We start from the raw sequence: 26,690 nt of genomic DNA, 5'->3' as shown, positions 1-26,690 counted from the left end.
ATCGTGGGATGAGGAATTTAATAAGGAAATAAATGAAGAGCGATAAAACATCGCAAATTTAACTAAATGCATTAAAAATTTGGAAAATATAGATATCCATGAAGTATGCTTTTTTTTGTTTTTTTTTTTGCATCTTTTTTTCTTTTTCTTTTGTTTGTGGTAAATCTTTGAGCTCTTCCTGAAACATGTGGGCGCGTATGAATAATGTTCTTATTTACTTTGACACAAGAGAAATATTAATATATCTATAGGAATAAGACAGTTTTAGGGCTATGTATGTATATTGGTTTTACCGCTTTTATTTTTGGAATTTATTATTTGTTCCTTCTGCTGTTTTATCATTATTATTACTTGATGTTAATATTTTTTTTCTTGGCGATGTTTTTTAAATTGTAATTTGTTCACTTACTTGCTTCTTTTTACTTTTTTTACTTTTTTTTGTGATTCACTGATAATAATTATTGTTTTGGTATTTTTGATATTTAATTGAGGAAAAGCACAATGCGTGGAGGATTTGGTCGTGGAGGAGGTGGACGTGGCGGATCCAGGGGTGGCGGAAGGGGTGGTGGTGCTCCTGGACGGGGCCGTGGATTTGCGTCAAGAGGCGCTGGACGTGGAGGACGTGGAGGAGGACGGGGAGGCCGCGGTGGAGGTGCCGGTGCCAAGGTTGTCGTGGAACCTCACATGCTTCATCCTGGTGTATTTATTTCCAAGGGGAAAGCAGATTCGCTTTGCACCTTAAACATGGTTCCTGGAGTCTCGGTTTACGGAGAAAAAAGAGTTGAACTAGGGGCTACACAAAGTGGTGATGAAAAGAAAGAATATCGACTTTGGAATCCGTATCGTTCAAAGCTTGCGGCCGCCATTTATGCAGGTGTTGGGAGTATTCATATGAAACCAGGGTCAAAGGTTCTTTATTTGGGAGGGGCAAGTGGTACAACTGTAAGCCATGTAAGTGACTTGGTTGGACCTGAAGGAATGGTTTACGCGGTAGAGTTTTCGAATCGCAGTGGTCGTGACCTTGTGGATATGTCGAAACGACGACCTAACATTGTTCCCATTATTGAGGATGCTCGTTATCCCATGAAATACCGAATGCTTGTACCCATGGTGGATTGCATCTTTATGGATGTTGCCCAACCGGATCAGGCACGTATTCTTGCCCTTAATGCCCAGGCATTTTTGAAGAATGGAGGACACTATGTAATTTCAATTAAGGCGAACTGTATTGACTCAACGCTGGAGGCCCCGGTTGTTATTGCATCTGAGTTGAATAAGCTTAAAAAGGACCGTTTAAAGCCATTAGAACAGGCTTCACTGGAGCCATTTGAGAGAGATCACGCTGTTGTGGTCGGAGTATATAGATCCGTTAAGAAGTCGACTGCATAATAACTGTTTTAAGCTTGAAAAACAAAACCAACAACAAAAAAAAAGAAGAAAAATAAAATGGAGAAAATGAAGGGGGAAAAGGAGAATATATGAAAATACTTGAAAGAAAATACCAAATGAGTCGGAACGATTCACGTGCTTAAAAGAAGAGCGTCCTTTTAATGTGATGACCTTGAACCCTTACATATAAAAAATAATCCGCAGTTTAAACGATTTTTTTTTCCTTTCTTCCTGTTTGCTTCTGCTTTACTGAGCGTATTTTTTTCTTCCTCTTTCTACACAATGATACGTCAACGCACAAATAAAAGGAATTTGCGGCGTCTTTTTTTTTTTCTCTCTTGGGTCTTGTTCTTTAGGGGCGGAAGGGTCTCAGAAAATGGCTGTAGCCTCTCTGCCACAAACTACAGATTTACTCGTGGATGAGCGATGGGATATAATAAAGGATGCAGTTATTGCTATTCTCAACAAGACGATCTCTCCATATTCTTTTCAGCAGGTCCATCACTCCGTGTTTCAAATGTGTCAGCAGCAACTTAGCGGACTACTTTTTGAACAACTTGAGGTAATATTTTCATCGCATGTAAGTTCCATATGTGAGCGATTGCGCAGCGTCGCAGATGTAAGATTTGTGCAATGTTTAAAAACAGAATGGGGGGAATTTAGTTTGGCAGTAAATTATATTGGTAAGGCCTTGTTGTATCTGAACAACAATTATACGTGTCACAGACAAACAATTCCAGCCATGGGGGAAAACCTTTTTTGTAACGTCGTGCTACAAGATAATCAGGTATCTGCGGTATTTTCTACTTGCATCAAGCGTGGCCTATACGCTGATGAAGTTACTAGACAAACCATAAAAGAATTGGGCCTAAAGTTTCTCCAATTGCACGGACCTTCCCTTTACGAAGACCAACTAGAGAAGCCTCTCATAACTCACTTAGATGAGCATCACCTAGAGGCAATGGTACTAAAACAAAGGGAGTTGAGCACCACTTGTTATCTTGGGTGGGCACTTTGGGCCATTGAGGAGGCAAGAGCAAAGGTCTCTAGTCTCCTTGGGGAAAACACAGGCCAACGTGCTGAAAAGAGGCTGGGAGTATTATTAATCAAGAACATCACGGAAAAACTTCTTTATAATGAACCTGGAAGTGGCGCTTCGATGGTGCGAGGCATGGATGTTTCATCATTGCATCTCTTGGCGCAGGCTCTCGCAAAAGTAGATGAATCACAAAGATGTCTAGAAATGATTGCTAACACCACAATAAACATGGGGGCTGAATTGCTAAAAGGTATGAGTCAAGCTGATCCGGTACTGACTGTGGAGGAACTCTTGGCTTTACGAGGCAAGCTGGAAAAGCTGGTCTTAAACTTACCTGGTATTTCCAAAACCACACAATCCCCGATATCTCGAGCGCTTGCGGAAATTGTCAACAATAACACCCTATTTGGTGAGAAACTAGCTTTTTATTGCGATGCCAAGGTCAAAGCTAAAATCACTGAGGCTGAACTGGAGCGCGTTGCTGCAGACGTCTTTGGTTTATTTCGTCTTTTAAAGTCAAAAGATGTGTTTGAACACGCGTTCAAACAAATGCTTGCAGCCAGGTTGATTAGCTCAAAACCGGAGGATCCTTTGACACACGAAATCTTTTTAATTGACCAGCTTCGCAACGAATGTGGCGACTCCGTTGTGAATCAGTTTCAAATTATGCTTAAAGACACGCAGATGCGAGTTGGTATCAACAATGGATTTTATCGCCATCTTGGAATCGAGGCGGAATTACCATGCAAATTTCGTGCCACCGTCATAACTACTGGCGTTTGGCCAGAGTACACAGACCCGGAAATTGAGCTTCCAGAGAGCATGCAACACTGCATGCTGCTATTCCGCTCCTACTATCTTCCACGTCATAATGGTAGGAAACTTTCCTTTCACACAGCCTTAGGGACGGTTGTGTTTAATTTGAATCATGCGGGGAGGACGTATGAGCTTGTGGCACCAACGGCCTTTGTAAATACATTTTTTTGCTTTCAAGACGGGAATCCAAACGAGGAATGCTTGTCACTGCAACAAGTATCTCACAGGGCGAAACTGCCCGAAGGAAATGTCTTACATCAATTGGAATCTTTGGTGCAATTAGGTTTGATAGCTGTGTCCCGTGTCAATGACGTTGCACAGTATGCCTTTAATCGTGACTTCAGTCACCCCAAAGGTAGACTGCGTGTGCGCACGGCAAGTGGAAGCAGGGCGCTGGAGGGTGGCATCGAGCCACGAACACCGCGTGACGCGGATAATTCGCACGCAATCAGTATTCAGGCGGCGATCGTGCAAGCAATCAAGAGTAAAAAAACAATGGAACACCTCGAATTGTGTGAGTGTGTGACTGAATCGATGCAAAAAGTTGGCTTTTCACCATCAATGACTGAAATAAAACAAGCCTTGGAGGTTCTCCTGAGGAAGGGATTACTCTCGCGCGGAAGCCGCCCGGAGGTCTACATTTACGAAGTTTAGGTTTGATCTACTCTAGCGAGCACGGGACCAGTCATACGACGTCATTCAGTTTTTTTTTCTTGGTTTTCTTATTATTTTTCTTTGCTCTTTCCCTACGCCTTTTTTGACGGCCTTCGTATCAGCATCCCTTTCCCTCCTCCCCCCTTCCATTCCCTCTATTGTTATTGCTTTTTCTTTTTCAATTCTTTAACGCCATTTCGTCGTTCCTTGTTGTTGTTGTTGTTTTTTTTTTTGTCTTTTCTTTGTTGTTGGGCAAACTTTATTTCTACATATTTTTTTTTGGTTTCTCTCTCTTCCTTTTGGTGTTCTTTTGGTTTTATTATTTTTATTGTTTTCTTCGCATCCTCTTTGCTCGTCTCGCACCCCGGTAGTACCCAACGCGCATGGCCCGCAAACCAGTACTTGAGGTCCTTTGGCAATCAACGACAACTTCAAATGTATGGCTTGTTTTTGCGATGACGGTGGGCGCCGTTTCGCTTTACGTTTTTTTGATGAAAAAGCCGCCTGGGGGCGGTAGATGCGGGTCACCAGCCGTTCCCAGTGTGAAGGATGACAAGTCGTCGCTTCTGAAACGAATGCAGCAGCGGCAGTTTAAAGGGCATCGCCTGTGCGTGGCTTGGGAGGTGCTCACGGACCACGGGCAGTGGCGCGAACACGCCAGGGAGACCCTCATGGCACTTGCACTTGACATGGAAGTCTACGTGATGTGCCGCATCAAATGCAAAGAGGATAAAAAAGCAATCCTCGCCATGTTGTGGGAGATGCCAGGTCTCATGCGACACCGAATCCTCTTCTGTGAGACAGCAAAGGGCTATGAGTCGTTTTGCCGACAGATCAAACCTGCCGTAGTCGTGACGCACAATGAGGAGCAGGCGTCATTCCTGAGCGCGGTGCTTCCAAACGTTGTACTTGTGGGTGCGAAAGTGCCGGAGACGGCCGTCACGTGCATTTCATCGATTCACGAGCTCTTGCAGGAGTGCGCCGCATGACACTCTCTCCCGTTTTACTGTGCACACGAGCTGGGAAGGGAGATGAGATGAGGGTCGGGGAGGGGATGCGACGAAAACAACTGACAACAAGAGAAATATTAGGAAAACGGAAACGGAAACAAAAGAAAAAGGAAAAATTATACGAAAACAAGTTCTTCAGGTTTGTTTACACACGTACACACACTCTTTCTCTCTAATTCTTGTAATGCCAAGTGTATGCAGGCGTGTGCATCCTATGGCTTCTCGTTTCTTATTTTTTCTCTCGCTTTATCGCTCTTTGGTAGTGAGTTACGCGGACAGTTTTTTTTTTTTTTCGGGGAAAAAAAAGAAGACTAATGCCGGATGAGCGTATTCTTCTAATCACTGGAATTCCCTCGAAGCTGTGTCGCGGTGAGGAGCTCTACAAGGTCTTTGGGAGCTATGGCGCCATTCAGCAGCTGCGTCTGGGCGATGATGTCTCCACGAAGGGGTGTGCCATTGTCGTGTACGAGCTTTGCGAGGCGGCGGCCGCCGCCCTTGAGGCCTTGAATGACTTCAAGGTGGATAAAGACAGGTACCTTAGGGTGTCTGTGTACGACGAGGTACGGGACCGCAAAGCACTGGAACGACGCAAGCGGCGACGAGAGATGAAGGCCGAGTATAAGCGCAATATTGCAGATGAACTTGGCTGAGGCGGAGGAGACCGCGTAGACACGGCCTGAGCTCTCTTGGGCGACGTCTCCTACCCGAACGCCGTCGCGCATGTGCGGAAAGTTGGACTTTGTGCTGACTGCAATGGTGCCTGCAGAATTTGCCGGTGACGCGTGTCCCCTCTTTATTTTTATTTTTGTTGTGCTTGTGATCATCGTACTTTTTCCCGCTTCCTTTTTTTTTTTTTTTCGTTTTGCGTCATGCATTGCTTTTTTTTGCTGCTTCTTTCTCTTGCATGCATGCTTGTTTGCTTCTAGTGCAATGATTGGCGTTCTCCTGTTTCTGAACTCGCGGGGCGACATCGTTCTTTCCCGCGCGTTTCGTGACGGCTTCAGTGTACGCAGCCTAGCCGAGAGCTTTCGTAACCGGCTCCTCTCAACCGGCATGGTGGATCGTAGTCCCATCAACATTGTGGATGGCTTCTGCTTTGTGCATGTGCGGTTCAACGACCTGTACGTGGCCCTTGTGTCGGACAGCAACAACAACTGCTTTGCCTGTTTTCAGTACATGCTTCACCTGTTGGAGGTGTGCCACGCATACCTTGAGGACATCAGTGAGGAGACGCTGAAGGAAAAATTTGTTGTCCTGCAGGAGTTCATTGACGAGACGATGGACTTTGGATACCCGCAGACCACGGAGGCAGGGCTGCTGCAGACGTTCATAGGCGCCAAGGGGTTTGACATTGCACGGATGAAGCGACCGGCGGAGGCGGAGCGGGTGACGACGCGCCTGACGGGAAAAAAGCCGTGGCGGAACAGCGGCCTCTGGTACCGTGTGAATGAAATATTTCTGGACGTCGTGGAAAAATTATACGTGCTGGTCTCGCAAACCGGCCAGGTACTAGAGAGCAACGTCGCCGGACGCGTTGTGGTAAAAAGCTTTCTTTCAGGCATGCCGGAGTGCCGGCTTGTGCTGAAAGACGATGTTAGCCAGTACGATGCCTCCTATCATGCGTGTGTGTCGGTACACACGGATGGAACTCTCACGTTTGTGCCGCTGGACGGCATGTTTTTGCTGATGCAGTACCGCGCCGCCCTCACCGCGCCGCCTCCGCTGAAGGTGCTGCACACCCGCTTCACGGGGGTCTCGAAGACGCGCACAGAGGTTGAGTTTGGGCTTAAGTGCGAGATCGCGGCGGGGATGCGCTGCGACGAGGTGGAGGTGCGCATTCCATGCCCCGAAAACACGGCCGATGTGAAGGTGTGTGTCGCACGGGGGCACGCGCAGTTTGACGGTGTGCAGCACGCCGTTATCTGGACCTTGCCAAGCGTCTCGCAGAAGGACGAGGAAATGCTGCTTACTGCGGAGATCGTGCTGATCGCTCCCACGATCGCCACCTCCGAGAAGATATGGGCGCGGCCTCCCATCAAGATCAGCTTCACCACGCCCTCACACACACTCAGTGGATTTGAGGTGAAGGATCTGCGGGTAGAGGAGCCACTGCTTCGTTACACACCTTCCAAGTGGGTTCGTTACTCGACAACGGCAGGCCAGTATGAATGTCGACTGTAATTCTGAAGAAAAAAAATGTTACTTTGCACTGCAGTCTCTCCTTACTCTTCTCGCCCCGCGTATATATATATATATATATATATACATACCCACCCTTGCTATAGGCTGGTGCTAGTCATGGCGTGCGACTCCGTGAATTTGTCACTCACATTCTCTCTTACTGTCTTTTTACGTGTGTGTGGGTATGTGTGGACGTTCCCAACACTTTCAGTTGTCACATCAGCCGTCCTGTTGGACCCTACTGCCACTTTATTACCTGCTGTGCAACCGACCTTTGAGGATTAGTTGGTTTCTTTTCGTGACCTTCATTTTGACGTCGGTAGTTTTAGCGGGTGCGTGCGAGTGTGTGTGTGTCTGTGTTCGGAGGGGGGAACGCGCATGTCAGAGAAGAAAGAATACATCAACCCTGCGGGGCTGCGGCTGGACGGTCGTCGCCCGCACGAGTCTAGGCGCATGACGTTGGAGTTCGGCAAGTTTCTAGGATGCGATGGCTCCTGTACGGTGACGACGGGGCTGTCTACTGTGTGCGCCACCGTCTACGGCCCGCGCGAGGTCACTAATAGATTGGAGGGCAAATACAACGAGGTCATCATCACATGCGAGGTGGCGATTGCGGCCTTCGCCGGCGAAAAGAGGCGTGAGACGCAGCGAAGGTCCAGATTGTCGGAGGAAATCAGCGCTGCCGTGCTAGAGGTGGCTCGCTCTGTGGTGCTGCTGCCGCAGTACCCAAATTCGCAGATTCACATCTGTGTGGAAGTACTGCGACAGGACGGAAGCGACAAGGCTGCCTGCATCAATGCGGCCTGCCTGGCCCTCGTCGACGCGAGTGTGGCGATGCGGGACGTTGTGTATGCCCAGACGGTGGGCCTGATTAACGCCGTGGATGTGGTGGACCTCACCACAGACGAGATGCGTTCCCAGTGCCCGGTGATCTGCATCGCGGTGAAGGGGCACAATCCTGCCAGCATCGTCTGGATGGAGTCAAACTGTCGTGTCACTCCGGAGGCCATTTCCAGACTCGTCACGGTGGCACAAAAGGCCTCTCAGGCCGTTTTTGCGACAGCGCTTCGTGGGCCACTGGAGGACCATGCGGCAGCTATTCTTAAGCTGCAGGGTAATCTTGGTAACATCGATTAACGCACCCCTTCTCTCTTGGAAGCTTCCGTCATTCCCCCCCTTGCTATCCCTTTCTCTCTTCTGCTCTGTGTGTATTTGTGTGTTTTTCTGATCCGTCCAAGTATTAATTCATGCATTTATTTTACGTGGCGCCTCGTGTGTTTTTTCTCCTCTCCTTTTTTTTCCCTTATTGTTTGTGGGGCGTGTCCCCAGTAGGAAGCAGCCGTGGAAAGAGAGACGAATGTCGGGCAGTGATGAACCGCCTGCGAAGCGGCCACGGCGGGAGGCGGCCCCGGCCATGACGTTCCCATATGAGCTGGACACCTTCCAGAAGCAGAGCATTGACGCCCTAGAGGACGGTGACAGTGTGCTGGTCTCCGCCCACACCTCCGCCGGGAAGACGACGGTGGCCCTCTACGCCATTGCCAAGGCCCTGCGAGAAAAGAAGCGGGTCATCTACACCTCCCCTATTAAGGCGCTTAGCAACCAGAAATTTAGGGAGTTCTCGGAGAAGTTTGACTCTGTGGGTCTCATGACAGGCGACACCACCATCAAGGCTGACTCGGACTGCCTCGTCATGACGACGGAGATTCTGCGTAGCATGCTGTACAGAGGCACTGAGATGCTGCGGGAGGTGGGATGCGTCATCTTTGACGAGGTCCACTACATGCGGGATAAGTCGCGGGGTGTGGTGTGGGAGGAGACGATCACGCTGCTACCCGAGGGGTGCCAGTACGTCTTTCTCTCCGCCACCATCCCGAACGCGCGGGAGTTTGCGGACTGGGTGGAGAGCATTCACCCCGGCACGAAGGTGCACGTCATCCACACCGACTACCGTCCGGTCCCGCTGCAGCACTACTTGTACCCATGCGGGGCGGATGGGATTTTCCTCATCGTGGATGAGCAGGGCAAATTCCGCGACGATAACTTTAGGCGGGCTATTGCCTCCATGGGGGCGATGGACGCACCCACAGGCGGTGCAAATGGTGCGGACGCCGCAAGGTCGGCCGCGACGGCCCTCACACGTGGGAAGCAGAAGTCCTCCAGAAAAGGGACACAACCCATCATGGAGATTGTCAAACTAGCGATGGATCGCAACATGTATCCCATCATTGTCTTCTCCTTTTCCAAGGCGGAGTGTGAGCGCAGCGCCCTGGCGCTCTCCAAGTTGAACTTCAACAACATGGAGGAAGACGCGCTTGTTACGGAGGTTTTCAACAACGCGATGGAGTGTCTCGCGGAGGACGACAGGCAACTGCCGGCGGTTGAGCACCTGTTGCCGCTATTAAAGCGTGGCGTCGGCATTCACCACTCCGGCCTGCTGCCCATCCTGAAAGAGGTGGTTGAAATTCTCTTTCAGGCCGGGCTTGTGAAGGTGCTTTTTTCCACGGAGACCTTTTCCATGGGTCTAAACATGCCGGCCCGCACCGTCGTGTTCACCTCGGTCAAAAAGTTTGACGGCGAGAAAAACCGCTACCTGACGGGTGGGGAATACATTCAAATGTCTGGGCGCGCGGGGCGGCGTGGTCTGGACCGCGTCGGCGTCGTCATTGCAATGGTGGACGAGGCGGTCGAGCCCGACACACTGAAGCAGCTCACCGGCGGCGGGGCCGACGTACTCAACAGCAGCTTTCACCTGACGTACAACATGGTGCTGAACCTGCTGCGGGTGGAGGATGTCGACCCGGAGTTTATGATGCGGCACAGCTTTGCACAGTTTCAGCGGCTGCGCAACCGCCCCGCTCTGGAAAGGCGCGCCGCAGCCTTAACGGAGGAGATTGCGTCCATTCAGTTTGATCACGAGGAGGTATTTCGCCAGTACACTCTCTGCCAGGAGCTCCTCGCGGCTCGACGCAAGCAGCTGGGGGACATTCTCAGGCAACCGGCCTTTTTGAGGCGGTTCACCCACTCCGGCCGCCTTCTCCGCGTACGCCGTGCGGCGGATGGGAAGCTGTTCAACTGGGGCATCTGCCGTGCCTTTCACGCCAAGACGCCCAACGCCGACGCCAAGGACCCCTCCGCCTTCGCCGTGGATGTTGCTGTGATCTGCACAAAGGCCAACACGGCGCAACCCACCTCGCTGCTCCCGTGCCACGTGAAGGACTTCACTACGAGCACGGCGGACCTCTACACCCTGACCTTTGACTTTACCGACATTGAGGCTGTGGCCCGCTTCCGTGTTAATCTCCCGGCGGAGCCCGACACGGAGTCTGGCCGGGCGCAGATGGTGCAGACCCTCGCGAAGCTGTACCGGCGATACGAGGAAAATGTGCCGCTCCTCACGGGGGATGAGATGGGCGTGGATGATCCCCAGTTTGAGAAACTGCAGGTGCAGGTGGGGCGGCTGGAGGTGCAGCTGAAGGAGAACGAGCTTGTGCAGCGCCCCACCAAGGAGTTGGAGTCGGCCTTTGAGCGTTTCACGCAACGGGCCAAGCTGGAGACGGAGTTGGGTGAGGTTAGGGAGGAGCTGAATCAGGTATCCCGGGCCATTTTCTCAGAGGAGCTGCAGCAGATGATGCGTGTGTTGCGGCGGCTGGACTACATTGACAAGGACAATGTTATCCTGCGCAAGGCGCGTGTGGCGTGTGAGATTACCACCACCGACGAGAATGAGATTCTGCTTACGGAGCTGCTCTTCAAGGGTGTGCTGAACGCCATGGAGACGGAGATGATTGTTGCCCTGATGTCGTGCCTGGTGAACGTGCACCGCACCCCAGATGGGTTTTCTCTCCCCGAGGAGTTTCAGCAACCTCTGAAGGAGCTAAACGAGATTGTCAGCCGCATTGCCACGGTAAGCCTCGAGAGCGGCATTGTGCAAGAGGGCATGAGTGTGGAGAAGACGATGCCGTCGCTGATGGAGGTCACCTACATGTGGGCCAAGGGGGCCAAGTTTGTGGACCTCATGAGCAAAACAAATGCCTACGAGGGGGAAATTGTTCGCATGATGCGACGCCTAGAGGAGCAGTTGCGGCAAATGGCGGGGGCGGCGCGCTCTCCGGCCATTGGCAGCATGGAGCTGCACGATAAGTTTCTGCAGGGTATTCAGCTGATCAAGCGGGACATCGTCTTTGCCTCCTCGCTGTATCTGTAGGGCATTTCTCTTTCTTTGTTTTGCTCCCTCGCCGTGTTTCACTCTTCCTTTTCCTCTTTTTCTTCCTTCTTTTTCTTCTCACTCTCCGGCGAGCAGGGAGTGGCTCCTTTGAGGGGGACGAAGAAACAGAACAGAACAAAACACATCGAGGAGGAAGAGAGAGAGAAACCAGGAACAACAACAACAACAGCAAAAAAAAAAACTGACAAAAAAGAACAATAACAAAAAGAAAGTGAGGGAACGTGTAATGTTTTTTAAAAATATTTATAATCGAAGTACGACGATGCGCTGCCCCGCTGTATCTGGGCGTATGCACGCACTGTCACGTTTCTGCCTCTTTTCTCTTTATATATACGCATGCACGTGGGTGTATGCATGCCGGTTTCCCTTCTATTAGCTGATCTCCTGTGGAGCTGTGACAATAACGATGACGATGGCTGTGTGGGTGCTTCCTTTAAGTTTATTTCTCTTTTTTTTCTTTGTATTTGTTTCTTTCTGCTTCTTCAGTGCATTGATTCTCGACACCCCGCGTTCCGCACATTTGCTTGGTGCGTGTTTGCGTTGGCTTTGCTTGGGAAGTGCTTGCACGTTGATGCTGCGAGGGTGCACGTGGCGCCTCGGCGGGCGGGGTCACTCCTTTGTGGACGCCGTAAAGGTGTTGGTTTCCAGCGGTGCTGGCGGTGATGGGGCGAGTGTCATGGCGCACGAACACGGCAACGAGTTTGCGGGACCCGGGGGCGGCAACGGCGGCAACGGCGGCAATGTGATGTTGCGCTGTCGCAAAGGTGTCGTTGACCTCTCGCACATCCAAGAAATGGGGAGTCAAGTCAGTGCGTCGCCGGGCAGCGTCGGCTTTGCTCGCACCGCCCACGGCAAGAAGGGGAGAGATCTACTGCTGGACCTTCCCGTCGGCACGCAGGTGGTAGATCTGGACACGAACGAGGTGGTGCACGACGTCGACGAGGATGGGGTGGAGCTGCTGCTGCTTGAGGGCGGGCAAGGAGGGAAGGGGAACGCGGCGTTCGCGAACAAATGGCACCACTCCCCCATGGAGTCCACGCGCGGTCTGCCGGGAAACACAATGTTAGTGCAATTTGAACTAAAGACGATTGCTGATGTGGGGCTTATTGGGTACCCCAACGCCGGAAAATCCTCGTTGCTTGCGGCCATCAGCACAAGTAAGCCAATGATTGCGCCATACATGTTCACAACACTTCGCCCCTACGTTGGTGTCATTCACGATTTGTACGGAAACACCTGCAGAGTTGCGGATTTGCCAGGGCTTATTGAGGGGGCATATGAAAATCGGGGTTTGGGGCACCAGTTTTTGCGCCACGTTGAGCGGACACAGGCGTTGGCGTACGTGGTAGATATGTCAGGCTCCTACACACCGGCGGATGCAGAAGTGCCACCGGAGCCGTGGGATGTTGTCGATGCGCTGCGGCGGGAGCTGGAGTACTACATGCCCTGCCTAAGCAACCGGGCGCTGATGGTGTTTGCTAACAAGATGGATCTGCACACCGACGGCAGCGGGGTGCTGCTGACGGACAAACTTGAGGAGCTGCGAAAGCGAGTGGAGCTGCCGGTGTTTCCCATTTCCGCGGCGCTTGGCATCGCACTTGGGACGTGGCACACGGAGGCCGGCTTGACGCCCGCGCTGCAGCTCATGTGTGAGGAGGTGTTCCGGAAGAAGCGGCATGAGGAGGGAATCCGCCGCGCTCAGCGGAGCAGGGAGGCATTCACGCTGGATAAGAGCTTTCGCGCAAAGAACATGGGCGTGTTTGCTGCGGCAGAGGAGGACCGTGAACATGACGACAGGGAAGGCCTGTCGCTTGTGGATCAACAGCTTGATCCCTACGGTTTCAGCGGGTTGGGCGAGGACTCCGACGGCTACCGGAACGCCGCTTCCCGCGGTAAGCTGCACGACTACCGGGACTTAACGATGAAGGGGCGGTACTGGTCGCTGACGCGGCGCAAAGGCGAGAAGATGGGCAGCGAGAAGTGGCGGTGAGGAGGCAGTCTCAGGAGCCAATTTCCATCCCTCCGCCGCTGTGTGCGTGTTGCGTTTCTGTGGGACGATCTGCATACTCCACACGTGTTATGGGCCGAGGTCCCGCAGGAATTTTGCCTTGGAGGGGACCCGCCTCTCTCCCTCTCTTTTTTTTCCCCCCACCCCCACTTCTTCCGCTTCCTTTCACCCCCTCTTTTTTTTTTGCTTTGATTTTGTCTCATCTCTGTTTGCGCGCTTGCGCATGTGGACGTTGTGCTTTGCCTCCGTTGCACGCAAACACGCGCGTCGGACGGTGCAGAGACGGCGGCGACCAAAAAGACGGAAAAGGAAAAGAGGGGGGAGGGGGGGGTATCTGGAGGTTTGTGTGTGTGGTGCGTCCTGAAAGCAACAACAGAAGCCGCAATGGGAAAGCGTGAGCGGGAGGGAACGCTAAACAGGGCGCGCTGCCTGGATTTTGTGCGCCAGCTGTGGGACAAGGACGAACTGAAGATGTTTCACCACCCCGTCAGCGCCACGGAGTTGCCGGACTACCACGAGGTCATACAGTTCCCTGTTGACCTGTCAACCATCCGCCGCGGCGTGGAGGCCGGCACGTACGACAGCGACGCGGAGGTGCAGAACGCTGTGGCGCAGATGATCTCCAACGCACTGGAGTACAACGCAAAGGGCACAGAGTGGCACCGCCAGGCGCTGGCGTTTCGTGAAGTGTACTTGGAGCTCGCGAAGCAGTGCGGTCTGAAGGTGGACGAGGACGCGGTGTACATTCCGTCCGCGGCGTTCAAGGACGACGAGTCGACGCTGCGCAAGGCGGAGGAGGAGCACGCGGAGAACATTGGGGATTTGCTGAAGAAACTCGAGGAGGACAAGGCGGTGCCGCTGGAGGAGCTTCGCGCGAAGTACAGCGCAGGGCACCCGAACGAGCACGTGAATGAGAGCAGTGGCAGCAGCAGCGGCGGCAGCAGCGACAGCAGCAGCGACAGCGGCAGCGACAGCAGCAGCGGCAGCAGCGAGGAGGAGGAGGAGAGTGATGTCAGCAGCGACCATGACGATGACTCTTAACATTTCGGTGCTTCCGGTAAGGGTGACCAGATTTACTTTACTCTTGCGTCTTTGCGTGTGTGTATGTGTGTGTGGCGGTGGGGCAGGGGCTGTGTTCAGTGAGACGTGCATCACCACCACCACCACCTGTGCGGCGCCGCTGGCGTCTTTTATTTGCGTTCTCTACGCAGCCGTCGTCTTTTCTTTTTGCTTTTGCTCCGCGGCGCTAGAGGCTTTCAAACAAAACAAAATAACACACACACACACACAAATGAAGCAGGGCTCCGGTGTGAATAAAATGGCACGTGCACTTACGATGTACACCGTCGTGTTGGGGCTGTTTGAGTTGCCCACGATACTTATGCTCCTCTGCGGCGGCAACCTTGCCGAGGTAACGCCGTGGTTCGACAGCTCACCACCCTTTGAGCGGTACTCGTACGCCTGCATGTACATGGGTGTATTAGCCCTGCTTGCCACCTCCCGCTTTCTTGCGGCCTACCTCCCACGGCATCGACTCATTCAGGCGCACAACGCGCTGGTGCATGCCCTGGAGCTGGTCTTTTTTTTGTGGCTTTGGTCTGTGCGGCAGCGCCCTGCCCCCGTTGCCTGTTACGCTCTTGTGGCAGTTATGGCGGCGAACTGCGTCCTCTTTGGCGTGCAGGCGTTCAAGGTGCTTGCCCCTGCCGGCAACGTCAGCCTGCGTGAAAAGAAGGGCAACTAAACCTTTCTTCTCTCTCTCTCTCTATATATATATATATATATAGAACATATATATAACATATCTGCCCCTCCTACTCCTTTTTTTTTGTGTGTGTGCGTGTCGGTGTGTGGCTTTGTTGCTTACTTCGCAACATGATGTTGCGTGCCTACACGCATACACATACACACATTGTTTTTATTTCACAAAAGAAAAACGGTTCTGTGCCCACCTCCTTTTTCTAAGTGTCTGTGCGTGTCTCACGCCGCCACGGCTTAACGGACTCTTTTTTTTTTTGCCTCTTGTGTTTATCGTCATGCGAGAGACGCCGCACTGCTGCTGCACCTCTCTACTTCTCGCCTCTCCCCGTGTTTGCATGCGTGTGCGTGTCTTCGCAGTGTATTTAGGAGCCTGGGTGGGGTGGGGACCGGCATGTGTTTTATTCAGTGGTACTCCCTGGCGACGGCCCTGCTGCTGGACCTTGTTTGCCTGTTCCGGCTGGCGCTGCTGCGGCAGCCCCTGTCGGTGGCCACTATGATGTGGTTTGACCGCGTTTCCGACAGCTCGCAGGGGTCGGCGCTGCTCGCCGTCTTTCTGCTTTACCTGGCGCTGCCGAAGCTGCTTGTGGCCTACGAGCCGCTCAACCGCTGGATGCTGCTGCTCGCCGCCGTGGGTGAGACGCTGCGCCTGGCGGTGTTCACCGCGCTGTTTGCCAACTTTGATGGTGCGACGCAGCTGAACACCGTGTCGCTGACCCTCTTCTTTTACAACGCCTTCATCTACTGGTGGAACTGGGGCGCCGTGCATAAACTGTTTTCTCGCCAGTTATAGTAACTTTTTGTGTGTGCTGGGTTTGCATCGACGACGTCTTCTTCTTCCTCCCTTTCGCAGGGGGGAACCGCCTACCCTCGCCTTTTTTTTTGCCTTTTTGCCTGTCTTTCTCTCTCTTTTCCAGTGTTGGCACGCACACATGCAGTTGAGATGCGGAGGCCATTCCTTTTTTTTTCCTCTTTTCTTTTTTTCCTTTTTCTCCATGCGGAACGGCAGAGGTTAACTCCAGCAAGTTCAAGAGGAAAGAACACAAAAACAAACCAACCAACCACAACAATCCAACAATCCGTAATCGTAAAGTCATGTTTACCCGCTTTGGCCGTGTGACTATCCCGAAGAGCGTGAGCGTGCAGCGCCGCTTTTTCAACATTCATGAGTACCAGTCGAAGGCCATCCTGAAGGAGGGTGGCTGCAAAGCGGAGTTCGGTGTCGCGTGCTGCAACCTCGCCGAGGTGGAGGCCGCGCTGGGGAGGATCAAGACTGATAAAAAGGTCGTCAAGTCACAGATTCTCGCCGGTGGACGTGGCATGGGCACCTTTGTGGATGGCTACAAGGGTGGCGTGCACGTTTGCAAGGACGCCACCGAGGCTATGGACTGCGCCAAGCACATGCTGAACAACACGCTGGTGACGAAGCAGACGGGGCCCAAAGGGCAGAAGGTCTCCGTGCTCTACGTGACGGAGGCCATCACCGGCATCAAGCGTGAGCTCTACCTTGCCCTCCTGCTCGACCGCAAGTCCGCCTCGCCAATGTTTATTGGCAGCGCCGAGGGCGGCATGGGCATTGAGGAACTCGCGCAGAAGAGCCCCGAGAAGATCAAGCGGATGCGCATTAACGTACAGGAGGGCATCAACGACGAAAATTGCCTTGCCTTCGCCAAGGAGCTCGGCTTCGCCGGCCGCGCTGCCGAAAACGCCGCGGAGCAGCTGAAGGCGCTCTACAACGTTGGCAAGTCGAAGGACTGCACCCAGGTGGAGATCAACCCCCTTGTGGAGCTGGAGAACGGCGACGTCATGTGCATTGACGCGAAGCTCTCCTTCGACGACAACGCCGAGTTCCGCCAAAAGGACATTTTTGAACTCGCAGACAAGACGCAGATTGACGCAAAGGAGGTGCTCGCCAAGAAACACGAGCTCAACTACATTGCCCTCAACGGCAACGTTGGCTGCCTGGTGAACGGTGCCGGTCTCGCCATGGCGACGATGGACCTCATCTCTATGCACGGTGGCAAACCTGCCAACTTTCTCGACGTTGGCGGCAGTGCCTGCAAGGAGCAGATCGTAGCCGCCTTCGAGATCATCACGGGCGACCCGAGTGTCAAGAGTATCCTTGTGAACATCTTTGGTGGCATTATGCGCTGCGACGTCATCGCGGAGGGCATCGTGGCGGCCTCGCGCCAGATGAAGGGGCGCATGGTCCCCGTCGTCGTGCGTCTCAGCGGCAGCAAAGAGGAGGAGGGCAAGCGCATCCTCAAGGAGAGCGGCCTCGAGCTCCACCCTGCCCAGAACTTTGAGGAGGCTGCCCAGCTCGCCTGCAAGTTCGCGTCGGAGGCGGCGTAAGTGCGGCCGCAACTCAGCGCGACTGTTGATGTTACTACGGGAGAGAGAGAGAGAGAGAGAGGGAGGGGAAGGAAGGCGGCACCCACTCAACGCTGTCCCCCCCCCTCCTCCTCCTCCGCATTTTATTCTATCCCTCCCTCCCTCCCTTTCCTCTCTCCCCACCCAAAGACACGGCAGCCGGAGATAAAAGGCGAGAGAGTCACGCACATGCAGGGGGGTGGGTGGGTGGGTGGGTGGGTGGGGGAATACTCGCTGTAAATAAGTCGCCTTACCGCTGCGGCGTTGCATTGAGGCAACGTAAGAAGATAATTAAATGAATAACACAAAACCAAAGAATATAACGAACCAAAAAGGCATCAGTAAACATGTAAAAAGGATAAGAATGAGGGAACAGAGAGAGGAGGGGATGAGGGGAGGAGTGGAGGAGGGGAGAGGGATGTTCTTGAGAGGAAGCGTGAAGAAGCGCAACGTCATTCCTTTTTTTTTCCCACTACTACTAAGTCGCACGCAGTGTGTGTGGGGGGGGGGGGGCGGGGCGTGAGGAATAAAATAAATCGAAGTGCAATCAACGATCCTCCGCTCCCACGTGTCTTCTTCCCACTTTCCCTCCCTCCACACAACAACCGCAATGCAAAGAGAGCGGCGCCAAGCAAAATAAACTACATCAACAAAAAGGCACAAGTTGGGACCAAAAGTGACACGAAGGCTGAGAGAAGGAAGGTAAAGAAAGAGGGAGGGGAAAAGGGAGAGAATGTTTTGTTGACAAGGAGTGATCTCGCAGCCTAATACGTGGGGAACACCCAACATCAAAGAAAAAGAAAAGAAAAGAAAGAAAAAAAAAAGAAGAAGAATGCAGAAGCGCCGAAATTAAAATTTAAAAATGAAAATAATTTTTAAGGGAAAAGGCGAAGGATAAAGTGTGAGTCCTTTAAATGCCTCCAATCCGAAGGCATATATATATATATCTACTTTACAGGTGCTGCTTGCGTGCTTGGCGCCTCCCCGCGCAGACACATGTTCGTCTTTTTTTGTCTTAAGGCTCTTTTCTGCTCACCAACGCCGGCGTGCACACACGCACGGCTTCTCGCTGCGGAAAAGTCGTATGCGAGGCGTCAAACTTTGTGTTGTTGTTTTCTGCCTCCCCCTCTTCTTCTGCTGTTGTGCTTTACTTTTCGCCCTTTCCTCATTTTTTTTTCTTTTCATGCCCCTTTAATTTTTGGTGGCGCCGCCGCATTCCCATGCCGGGTGGTGAGTCATGAAACGCCGATCTCTCACGCCCACGGAGAAGCACACGGCGAACGGGGGCGGCCACTAACACACACACACACACATAGACCGATCAAGTGAGAGGCAAGAAAGACAAGGGACACGGTGAGGCTTCATGTCGGCGGATGAGTTGTGCCGCGCCCTGCGGGCGGATGTGGCGACCCTGCACTTGCTGGTTGTGGGGCAGCTGCGGGACTGCGACAGGGACGCGCGTCACGTGTTCGACGACATGGAGCGCCGTGTGACGAGCAGCACAAGCGTATTCTCCACTAGTGAGGCAGACAGCGTGCTGGAATGCATCTTATCAGCTGGCGAGGGCAGCTTGCTGCGCTTTGTGCACGATCGCTGCGAGAAGCTGCGGGTTGCCGGAGCGGACGCATGGGGCGCAGGCGTCCTGAAGAGGGCGATGACGTTTCTCAAATTTGTGGTGGCCTCCTTTTGCGAAAGCCTCGCCCCGCTGCAGCTGGCAGAGGTGCAGCGCACCGCGTGGCACACCTTCATGCTGCTGCACCACCTCAGCAAGCACACGGAGACACAGGCGGAGTGCTTGAGTGTCATGGTGGCTCTGTTGCAACACTGCGGCCACTGCACCGCCACCGTGCAGATGGATGTTGCCAAAGTGGTGGACGTGTGCGTGCCTATTGCCGAACGGAGGGCCAAGTCGGGGATGCGGCTGAAGAGCAATGCGCTGCGGCTCCTTGGCTGCGTGTGTGCGGTGTACACCGCGGCGATGTCGTCGCACGCTGCGCGTGTTCTCGACGCGATGGTGCATGTCGGTCAGCAGCTCGCCGCGACGGAGGTGGTTGAGCAGTTGGTTGGGGAGGGTCTTCTTCTCGCATTTGCCGACTACACGGGGGGATTTCCGCTTATGTTTAATGGACCTGATCGTGACACCTTGCGGCTTATGCACTGCCTTACTAGGAAGGCCATGGGGCTTGCAGAGGCCTGTCAAAACTACCGCTTTTGCAAGGCAGCTCTTGCGCTGCTGGGCAGGCGGGCGGGGATGCTGAAGGAATGCCTCATAGAAGATATGGAGAGTTGTTTTGCGGCGTTGAAGCGGCTATGGTGCCACAGAAACGTCGAGGTTCGACGGGCAACATATGATGCGACTGCAGGTTTTTTTCAGGCACTGGCGCTCCTGCGGAGCGATGAGGACCAGCGACATGACCCGGCTGCACGGCTGCGCTCAATGCTTCAGGACGTGGAGGCCACACTTCAGAACAACCACCAACGACGGAGAGATCTCTCGTTTGCCATCATGGCTATTGGGTACATGGCGAGGCCATTGACAGTCTGCTTTGGCCTGGACTACCTCGCCGTGACGTTTCGTGAAATGGTGAACAAGTGCGAGGTGCTGTTGACGCTGGCGAGTGGGCCTGTGGAGGATGTGGTGCAGTTGCTGCCGTACATTCTAACGGCGTTGGCCTCGATGCTGCTGGAGCTGCCGCCCATGGGACCAGAGCTACCGCAGCTCCTGAATGTCACTCTGTACACAACCCTTTTCCTCTATCCCCAGGATGCATGCTTTGAACATGTCCGATCCACGCTTGGACCCGCGTTGCTAAAGCTTCTCGCGGTGATCTCGCAGCGCCACAGAGTGGAATTCGGCGTTGGCCCCGTGGCGCGGCAGTTGCTTGCTCTGGCGTGTTCTCCCATGCTTTTCTGGGATCCTCAAACAGGACCTTCCGTGGAAGCGGAGAATGTTGCCGTGCAGCAGCGCTACATTCGACTCTGGGGTTCCCTGCAGTCGAACAGGGTCAGCGTGGTGGACTGGGGATTTCCATGGAGCCAGTCTCTCACCGACGCCACGCTGAACTTGCTGCGGCTGGCACTGCGTCGCGAGCTGGTGTTGGCTGAGCGGGAGATGTTGCAGCAGTTGGATCTTTTGCGCTTGCGCGGTGAGGCGCAGGCGGGGGATGGTTGCGACTTGAACGTTTACAGTCTCCTTGTGCGAGAGCGGGGGCACCCGCGGTCTTGCAACGAGGACTACCACATTGCGTTTCCCCGTTTTGTCGCGTTTTTTACGGGCTCCCTTGACGCGACCTTCAGCCACGTGTTTGGCGCGGAGGAGGTGACCATAAGTCTCATTGAGGGGCTTGTGTTGTTTACCACGCGCTGCGCCCACCTCGCCGATGGCTACAGCTGCCTTCACGCTTTGATGCGGGTGGGACGGCAAAAGGGTCTTTCATTGCGTCACGCGGATATCTTTCTGCGCCCGTTCAGTAGGGCATGCCTTCATCGCTTACCGGTCCTCACAGGGGAGGTGCAGCTTCAGTGTGCCCGGTACCTGCTCAGCGTGAGTCACCTGGGACTGCTGGAGACTGCACAGCTGCTGGACCCCATAGAGGTGGTGCTTCGCCGCGCTGGCGACCGCGTCGCCGTGGCAGACGCACTGGATGTGCTCGAGTGTTGTCTTGAGAAGGACTGCACGCTCGTGATGCCGCCATTTTGCCGCCTTTTGCGTCATTGCAGTAGGTTGAACCTGGCTTTTGGTCAGTTGCACGCTGTGCTGGCTCGCCACATGTCGCAACTGACGGACGACGTGCAGTGTGGCCTTAAGGTTTGCCTCGCGGTGGAGGGTTCCCGTGACACGTTTCTAGCGTTGCCGGACTCCCACTGGCACACGAGTGGCGCGCAACTTCCGCTGCCGCTGGCAGATACAACGCTGTGTGTGTCGTTGGACGTACTTCTTCCGCACGTCACGGTGCTTTCCTCTCAGGCGGAGGATCCTCAGGTACGCCGCGCGGCTTGTGATATTATCCACGCCGCAGTGGGTTGGTGCATTCACAATGGCATCGAGGAGTTGTACAGTGCGCTGTTCGACACCGTCGTTGCGCTGGCGGCAGCAACGGTGACTGACACAGTCGTCCGGGAGATGTTTGCCGCCCTGCTGCGTCACTGCACCCGGTGGTTTGCCCAGCGGGATGGTCGCGGAGCAAAGGAGATGGAGCGTGCCTTGTGTCGGGGTGCGACGGCAACGCATGATACGTCAGTGCGACGTCTCGCAACTGAGACACTGGTGGCGTACGTGCAGTGGAGCCTAAACTGCAGCTCGCAGCTGCAGCCTCTGCAGGGGAAAGATGCGGATGAAAGTCAAGTGGGCCGTGTGCTGCACTGGACGTGTGTGACACTTCGCGAAGCTTCTGTGTGGTGTCGTCTCGGTGCGGCTGATGTGCTGGGTCGCCTGTTGCGCGTGCTGCGCGATGAGAGAGGGGCGATGCAGTTTGTCATCCCCTTTGCTCGGGCGCTGCTGGACGCCTTTGCCTTTCTCCGCGTGAATGCAGAAGAGGAAGAGGAGGAGGATGAAACAGCAGCAGCTGCTGCAGAGGCGGGTGAGGAAGGGAAGACTGCGGTGACGCTGGCGGGGAAGCTATGCTGCTGTGTCAGGCTCCTTGAGCTACTTATTGCGGCAAACCACGAGCTGCCTCTGCGCGTATGGCGAGACTGGCTTCTCGCGGGGGACGGCGAAGCAGTCCTGCGGGATATTCTGCTGCATGCCTACCGTGAGGGTCGGAACACCACCAGCGCCGCCGCCCTGCTGCGGCTGTTTGCCGCCATGTCTCGCTGCATGCCGGGCGATGCGGCGGGGGACTATGAGCCTCGTCGGTGGTTGTTGACGCACCACTCGATTCTGTGCGAGTTTGGTCGACGGGAACCAAGTCCCGGGCGGCGTGTCGAGTGTGGCCTGCAGATGTATGCTCTGCTCGTGTCAAGCGCACTTTGGCCGCTGCCCTCGCTGAAGCGGATGCGGGACGGAGACGCCGCCTCGGATTTGGAGACGTCAAAGTATCTTTCTTGTGTGCTTGACGACTTGGGCTGCTACCTTGCAGAGCTACGCGGTGTCCGTAGTGACGCAGCTGATAATACTGTTCGTGACAATGACAACTGGTGCACCTCCGCCCGTGCCCTTTTCATCGCGCGGCATCTGGTGCTCGTGCTACGCGGAGACGCAGGCACCGTGACAGGTGCGCTGGCGTTGAATAAGTCGCTGCAGCAGTTTGCGGTGCATCTCCTGCTGGCTCCCGCATCGCTTGGCATCTTACCAGGCCTCTCTGACAGGGAGCAACGGCGCTGTGGACGGGACCTTGTTGCGGCGCTCGCTGCCTTGCTGCAGGCACACGAGGGCCACTGCCGCGCCTTGGTTGATCGCCTTCGCGGCGACGTTTTTGCTGTACTTCGGTTAACGACGCAGCCCACGTTGCTCAAGTTTTTCCTTTCCGACCCGCACGCGGCCGTGCACCAGCTGCGTTGCATCGTTGCCCTGGCGGAGGTGGGGCTGTGGGCGGAGGTGCTCGGGCCGCCGTCATCGTCGCATCTCGTTTTGCGGCGTCTTCTTGCCGATCTCGCGGAGGCTGCGCGTGATGAGTTTGTGATCAGCAGCCAACGTGGCATTCTACTCTGTCACACGCTGCTGTTGCTGCTGTTGCCGCTGATGCCACCGCCACCTGTCGACGACGCCGCGATGGGGCAGGATGGTGAGAGGCTCTCCGCCGGTGTAACGAATGGGATTGGGCTGTGTGCGGTCCTCGCGGCGCTCCAGCAGGGAGAGGGGGACGATGCTTGTGGCGCCGAGTCGGTGGGCTCCGGTTTTCTTGCAGCCATCCTGCGTGGGGACTGGCGGGAGGCGGACAAGAACAGTCCAACGTTTTGCTGCCTCCTGACACAACTGTGCCAGCTGTGCGGGGAGCTCTTGCGAGATGGAGGCGAGGCGTCACTGCAGAGTGCCCCCTTCGTGGCTCTCTGCGGTTTGCTGCAGGATGTTCAACATGGGCCCACACCGACCGCGGACACGTGGGCGTTGATCATGCGGCATGGTGTTGATGTACTGATGCGGCTTGTGCGTGGGGCCTCTCCAGCGGTGCTGCTGTTTTTTTTGGGGTTGCACCGCTGTTGCCTGCGGTTGGGCGGCAGCCGCGTTCTCGCTGTCTACGAAGATGTCATTCTCGCGGACGTTAGGGAGGCGCTGGACGATGCGCGGTGGACGTTGCGTTCGCACGCCTTACTGACAAGTCGCGTGGCGGTGCAACTGTTTGTGCAAGGCGTCGGCGTCCTCTGTGACGCGGTCAGCGTGGCGAGGGTGGGCGGTGCGTGGCCCACGCAGCAGTACGTTGTCCTCGCCCAGTGGCTGCTGCCTCGTGTGGTGAACGACGAGCTGCCGCTTGACTGGCGGGAACTCGCGGGCGGCGGCGTCAACGGCGTTCACTACACTCTTGTGGTAAACGCCGTGATCCGCCTTGCCACGTGCACCGCCACGTTGGATGCGGGCCTGTTGCTGCCGCTGATTCCGTTGCTCCATCAAACCGAGATGCCGCGGTACAATGCACTGGCCACGGCGGTCGCGGCGGTGCTGCGACAGTTGCCATCGAAGGCCCTCGTGGGGTTGTGCCACCAGGCGCAGGCGATGCAGCGCCAGGGCTGTGGTCTGCCGTGGGCGGCGTGGTGGGGCCTGACACACCGCCTCCTCCTGCCGAGTTTGCACCGCCTTGTGCCGGCGCAGCGTGGCAGCTTCTTGCTTCAGCACGTCGTAAGACTTGTGGCGGAGGCAGGCGCTCCCCCAGATTCGACGGCGACGCTGCAACAACAAACACGGGCGCTGTTGATGCTAGAGGCGGTGTTTCTTGCGACGGCCGAGCCTGTTCTGCGCGGCCCTTTTAACGTCGCCTTCACAGGGAAGCGTGAGGGCAATACCGGAAGGGAACTTATCCTTGCGCTCATTAAAACCTGCTGTGCGGCACGTGCTTTTGTGCCCCCTGTCTCGCCATCGCCCGATGCATTTTATGAGGCGCTGACGTACCGGCAGTCGGCCCATCGCTGCCTTGCGGCCATCCTCACCGCCACGCAGGACCAAGAGCCGGTCTTCACGCGGCTTCTGCTTCACTCCTCTTCGGGCGGTGAGTTGTGGAACCACATTGTGGATACGTCTCGCAAACATTTTTTCCACGTGGAGGCGCAGTTTCCACATATGGCGGAGTCCATGGCGAAGGACTGCAGCGATTGGGAGATGCGTCGATGTGCAGTGCCACTCCAGCGGCCCGCCAGGAGCGGCCTGCAGGTCCTGCGACAACCGTCGGACGGTGAACTGCGCCGCGTGCGTGCCGTGGCCAGCGTGGTTGACCACACACTTGTTACGGCACACCAGCCACGGCTTAACCACGCCCGCGTCACGCATGATGACAGCGAAGATGCAACGCACGACGGAAACAGCGAGGCAAAGGAGACGACGCCTCCCAGAGTGAGGTTGGACGGTGTATGGATTAGCACCTGCTCTGGTGCTCTCCTCCGCGTCATGGACTTTTTATTGTCAAGGTTTGCCGTGAACCCCGCGCAGGGATGGGTCAAGGCGACGATCGCATGCTTGTCCTCCACGACTGTGCATGTCAATGCGAGGTTGGCGCTGGCTCGTCTTGTTCAGTTGCGGGCTTCGCTCTTTGCGCCAGCGGCAAATGCCTTCCGTGACGCGGTGGTGTCGCTGGTATGCGTGGAGGAGGTGGGGGAAGGCGGAGTGCATTATGTGGCGCGTGACTTGCTTGAACTGCTGCTCCACTGGGGCGAGACGGGGGCCATGAAGTTTACTGCTGACGCTGCACATACGCTGATGGAATTTCTTCTTCGCTCCGCACCACACCCCAGTGAGGCGGTGATGCAGCGCAACTTGGACCTCGCCCGGCGACTTTTGTCCCTCGCAAAGCCAATACCTCCTCTGCGTGACGCGGAGCTGCTGCGTGTACTTCGGGGAGAAGTTCTGGCTGCCAGGTTTGGCTTGCAGCTGTGTGGCCTCCTTGTTGAGAGCGGGGTGTTGCTGGCCTCCCTGGCGCCAGCGCCCCCGGTGGAGCTTTACCACGCCTTGATGTCCTACTTTCGGAAGAATAAAACAGTGAACGCAGGTGACGAGAAGGACGTGCTGACGGCTGCGGAGGTGGTTGGAAAAGAGCTCTGCGGGCTGCGGGATCTCGCCGCGACGGCTGCGCTGCTGTGTGGCGCGGTGCAAGATGCGTTGCTCTGCCTCTGGTCCCACAGCCCGGGAGCGGCGCTGCGGGCATTGCGTGCGGTTGCGCAGCACGATGCCGGTGTTCTTGCGGGGATTCCGCTTGCCACACTCCTTGCAAATTTCATGAGCCGCGACGCCGCCGAGCAGGTGATGACGCTTCACCTGCTTCGATGGATCCCTACACGTGCCGTGGAGACGTATGCGAGGCTGCAGGATCTTTTTTCTGCTCACTGCTATGCTCTTCATGGTTTGGTGCGTGCTGAACTGTACCACATGCTTGTGGAACTGCTCCCGCTCCTCGCCGCCCCGGCGCGGGCGAGTCTCGTGGACGTCTTCTTGTCACCAGATGCCATGCGGCTGATGCGTGGGTGCGAGCAGACAAGTATGGCCTTTTTCAGTCTGGTCGTGGGCATGTACGCGGTGACGCCGTCGTCGGTTCTGCTGTCGAGGGTGATGGAGGGGCTGAATGATCCGTCGCCGTCGGTGCGGCGCGTAACGCTTGCGTTCCTTGACGCCCACATGCTCCCTCGCGACTCGTACATGTCTCGCCTGGCGACTCTAAAGGACGTCTTCACCCTGCAGGAGATGCAACGTGAGGCGTGGCTGCAGCATACCGCCGTGCTGATGCTTTTGCTTTGCCCTGCCGCAGAGGACCTCGTCGCCACGCCCGCATCCTCTTCCACCTCAAGGCTGCACCTCCTGAAGGAGGTGCGCAGCGCAGACGGCGTGTCGCATGATTTGTGCCCGTGCGTCTCATGCGGGGGTTTTCTCCGGGGTTTGTGCGACAGCAATGAGCCAATTTCCTCGAGCGGCCGAGCGGAGGGGGAGGAATGGCAAGAGGCTGCGCACGCACGAGCCTCATTGGATTGCTTTGCCGACAACATCGTGGGATGTGCAGTTCCACCGGAGTCCTTCGTCGCCCCACTTCAAGTGCTGTGCCTGCATGACGTGGACACGGCGTGGTGTTGTTTGGAACCCATTAAGGAAGCCATCCCCATTTAAGC

The 26,690-nt window shown here is 55.2% G+C and overlaps 13 protein-coding genes across 13 annotated transcripts, besides 20 other annotated features; all 13 read left to right on the top strand.

Annotated features, from left to right (window-relative positions):
* Positions 1 to 109: 109 nt before the first annotated feature.
* Positions 110 to 156: a sequence feature (A-rich).
* A 345-nt stretch (positions 157 to 501) lies between these two features.
* Positions 502 to 1,389, top strand: TraAM80_03930 (fibrillarin; the record flags this gene model as incomplete). Its single annotated transcript, XM_029380880.1, has 1 exon — positions 502 to 1,389. One exon carries the CDS (start codon positions 502 to 504, stop codon positions 1,387 to 1,389), a length of 888 nt encoding a protein of 295 aa, XP_029239285.1.
* Positions 1,390 to 1,406: 17 nt separating this feature from the next.
* Positions 1,407 to 1,447: a microsatellite.
* A 318-nt stretch (positions 1,448 to 1,765) lies between these two features.
* Positions 1,766 to 3,898, top strand: TraAM80_03929 (putative cullin-like protein; the record flags this gene model as incomplete). Its single annotated transcript, XM_029380879.1, has 1 exon — positions 1,766 to 3,898. One exon carries the CDS (start codon positions 1,766 to 1,768, stop codon positions 3,896 to 3,898), a length of 2,133 nt encoding a protein of 710 aa, XP_029239284.1.
* A 49-nt stretch (positions 3,899 to 3,947) lies between these two features.
* Positions 3,948 to 3,981: a sequence feature (A-rich).
* Positions 3,982 to 4,105: 124 nt separating this feature from the next.
* Positions 4,106 to 4,149: a microsatellite.
* Positions 4,150 to 4,281: 132 nt separating this feature from the next.
* Positions 4,282 to 4,887, top strand: TraAM80_03928 (uncharacterized protein; the record flags this gene model as incomplete). Its single annotated transcript, XM_029380878.1, has 1 exon — positions 4,282 to 4,887. One exon carries the CDS (start codon positions 4,282 to 4,284, stop codon positions 4,885 to 4,887), a length of 606 nt encoding a protein of 201 aa, XP_029239283.1.
* Positions 4,888 to 4,987: 100 nt separating this feature from the next.
* Positions 4,988 to 5,036: a microsatellite.
* Positions 5,037 to 5,222: 186 nt separating this feature from the next.
* On the top strand, positions 5,223 to 5,558 carry TraAM80_03927 (RNA-binding protein; the record flags this gene model as incomplete). Its single annotated transcript, XM_029380877.1, has 1 exon — positions 5,223 to 5,558. The coding sequence occupies one exon, from the start codon at positions 5,223 to 5,225 to the stop codon at positions 5,556 to 5,558; it is 336 nt and encodes a 111-aa protein (XP_029239282.1).
* A 70-nt stretch (positions 5,559 to 5,628) lies between these two features.
* On the top strand, positions 5,629 to 7,089 carry TraAM80_03926 (putative clathrin coat assembly protein; the record flags this gene model as incomplete). Its single annotated transcript, XM_029380876.1, has 1 exon — positions 5,629 to 7,089. One exon carries the CDS (start codon positions 5,629 to 5,631, stop codon positions 7,087 to 7,089), a length of 1,461 nt encoding a protein of 486 aa, XP_029239281.1.
* Positions 7,090 to 7,149: 60 nt separating this feature from the next.
* Positions 7,150 to 7,177: a microsatellite.
* A 244-nt stretch (positions 7,178 to 7,421) lies between these two features.
* Positions 7,422 to 7,449: a microsatellite.
* An 18-nt stretch (positions 7,450 to 7,467) lies between these two features.
* Positions 7,468 to 8,226, top strand: TraAM80_03925 (ribosomal rRNA processing protein 41A; the record flags this gene model as incomplete). Its single annotated transcript, XM_029380875.1, has 1 exon — positions 7,468 to 8,226. The coding sequence occupies one exon, from the start codon at positions 7,468 to 7,470 to the stop codon at positions 8,224 to 8,226; it is 759 nt and encodes a 252-aa protein (XP_029239280.1).
* Positions 8,227 to 8,446: 220 nt separating this feature from the next.
* TraAM80_03924 (superkiller viralicidic activity 2-like 2) lies at positions 8,447 to 11,296 on the top strand (the record flags this gene model as incomplete). The annotated part of the gene is made up of 1 exon (XM_029380874.1): positions 8,447 to 11,296. The coding sequence occupies one exon, from the start codon at positions 8,447 to 8,449 to the stop codon at positions 11,294 to 11,296; it is 2,850 nt and encodes a 949-aa protein (XP_029239279.1).
* Positions 11,297 to 11,337: 41 nt separating this feature from the next.
* Positions 11,338 to 11,373: a sequence feature (A-rich).
* Positions 11,374 to 11,469: 96 nt separating this feature from the next.
* Positions 11,470 to 11,528: a microsatellite.
* Positions 11,529 to 11,888: 360 nt separating this feature from the next.
* On the top strand, positions 11,889 to 13,307 carry TraAM80_03923 (putative GTP-binding protein; the record flags this gene model as incomplete). The annotated part of the gene is made up of 1 exon (XM_029380873.1): positions 11,889 to 13,307. The coding sequence occupies one exon, from the start codon at positions 11,889 to 11,891 to the stop codon at positions 13,305 to 13,307; it is 1,419 nt and encodes a 472-aa protein (XP_029239278.1).
* Positions 13,308 to 13,709: 402 nt separating this feature from the next.
* Positions 13,710 to 14,366, top strand: TraAM80_03922 (bromodomain protein; the record flags this gene model as incomplete). Its single annotated transcript, XM_029380872.1, has 1 exon — positions 13,710 to 14,366. The coding sequence occupies one exon, from the start codon at positions 13,710 to 13,712 to the stop codon at positions 14,364 to 14,366; it is 657 nt and encodes a 218-aa protein (XP_029239277.1).
* Positions 14,367 to 14,410: 44 nt separating this feature from the next.
* Positions 14,411 to 14,440: a microsatellite.
* A 34-nt stretch (positions 14,441 to 14,474) lies between these two features.
* Positions 14,475 to 14,493: a microsatellite.
* Positions 14,494 to 14,598: 105 nt separating this feature from the next.
* Positions 14,599 to 14,615: a microsatellite.
* Position 14,616: 1 nt separating this feature from the next.
* On the top strand, positions 14,617 to 15,066 carry TraAM80_03921 (uncharacterized protein; the record flags this gene model as incomplete). The annotated part of the gene is made up of 1 exon (XM_029380871.1): positions 14,617 to 15,066. One exon carries the CDS (start codon positions 14,617 to 14,619, stop codon positions 15,064 to 15,066), a length of 450 nt encoding a protein of 149 aa, XP_029239276.1.
* A 22-nt stretch (positions 15,067 to 15,088) lies between these two features.
* Positions 15,089 to 15,127: a microsatellite.
* Positions 15,128 to 15,151: 24 nt separating this feature from the next.
* Positions 15,152 to 15,175: a microsatellite.
* Positions 15,176 to 15,474: 299 nt separating this feature from the next.
* Positions 15,475 to 15,873, top strand: TraAM80_03920 (uncharacterized protein; the record flags this gene model as incomplete). The annotated part of the gene is made up of 1 exon (XM_029380870.1): positions 15,475 to 15,873. One exon carries the CDS (start codon positions 15,475 to 15,477, stop codon positions 15,871 to 15,873), a length of 399 nt encoding a protein of 132 aa, XP_029239275.1.
* A 166-nt stretch (positions 15,874 to 16,039) lies between these two features.
* Positions 16,040 to 16,071: a sequence feature (A-rich).
* A 56-nt stretch (positions 16,072 to 16,127) lies between these two features.
* Positions 16,128 to 16,156: a microsatellite.
* A 19-nt stretch (positions 16,157 to 16,175) lies between these two features.
* TraAM80_03919 (putative succinyl-CoA ligase beta-chain) lies at positions 16,176 to 17,432 on the top strand (the record flags this gene model as incomplete). The annotated part of the gene is made up of 1 exon (XM_029380869.1): positions 16,176 to 17,432. One exon carries the CDS (start codon positions 16,176 to 16,178, stop codon positions 17,430 to 17,432), a length of 1,257 nt encoding a protein of 418 aa, XP_029239274.1.
* Positions 17,433 to 17,472: 40 nt separating this feature from the next.
* Positions 17,473 to 17,507: a microsatellite.
* A 140-nt stretch (positions 17,508 to 17,647) lies between these two features.
* Positions 17,648 to 17,674: a microsatellite.
* A 566-nt stretch (positions 17,675 to 18,240) lies between these two features.
* Positions 18,241 to 18,283: a microsatellite.
* A 463-nt stretch (positions 18,284 to 18,746) lies between these two features.
* Positions 18,747 to 18,763: a microsatellite.
* A 50-nt stretch (positions 18,764 to 18,813) lies between these two features.
* Positions 18,814 to 26,688, top strand: TraAM80_03918 (putative phosphatidylinositol 3-/4-kinase; the record flags this gene model as incomplete). Its single annotated transcript, XM_029380868.1, has 1 exon — positions 18,814 to 26,688. The coding sequence occupies one exon, from the start codon at positions 18,814 to 18,816 to the stop codon at positions 26,686 to 26,688; it is 7,875 nt and encodes a 2,624-aa protein (XP_029239273.1).
* Between the last annotated feature and the right edge of the window lie 2 nt (positions 26,689 to 26,690).

This window comes from Trypanosoma rangeli (genome assembly GCF_003719475.1).
Source record: "Trypanosoma rangeli strain AM80 chromosome Unknown Tra_15.4_contig_00107, whole genome shotgun sequence".
In the NCBI taxonomy this organism is placed as follows: Eukaryota; Euglenozoa; class Kinetoplastea; order Trypanosomatida; family Trypanosomatidae; genus Trypanosoma; species Trypanosoma rangeli.
This window is presented reverse-complemented; position numbering and strand designations above follow the sequence as displayed.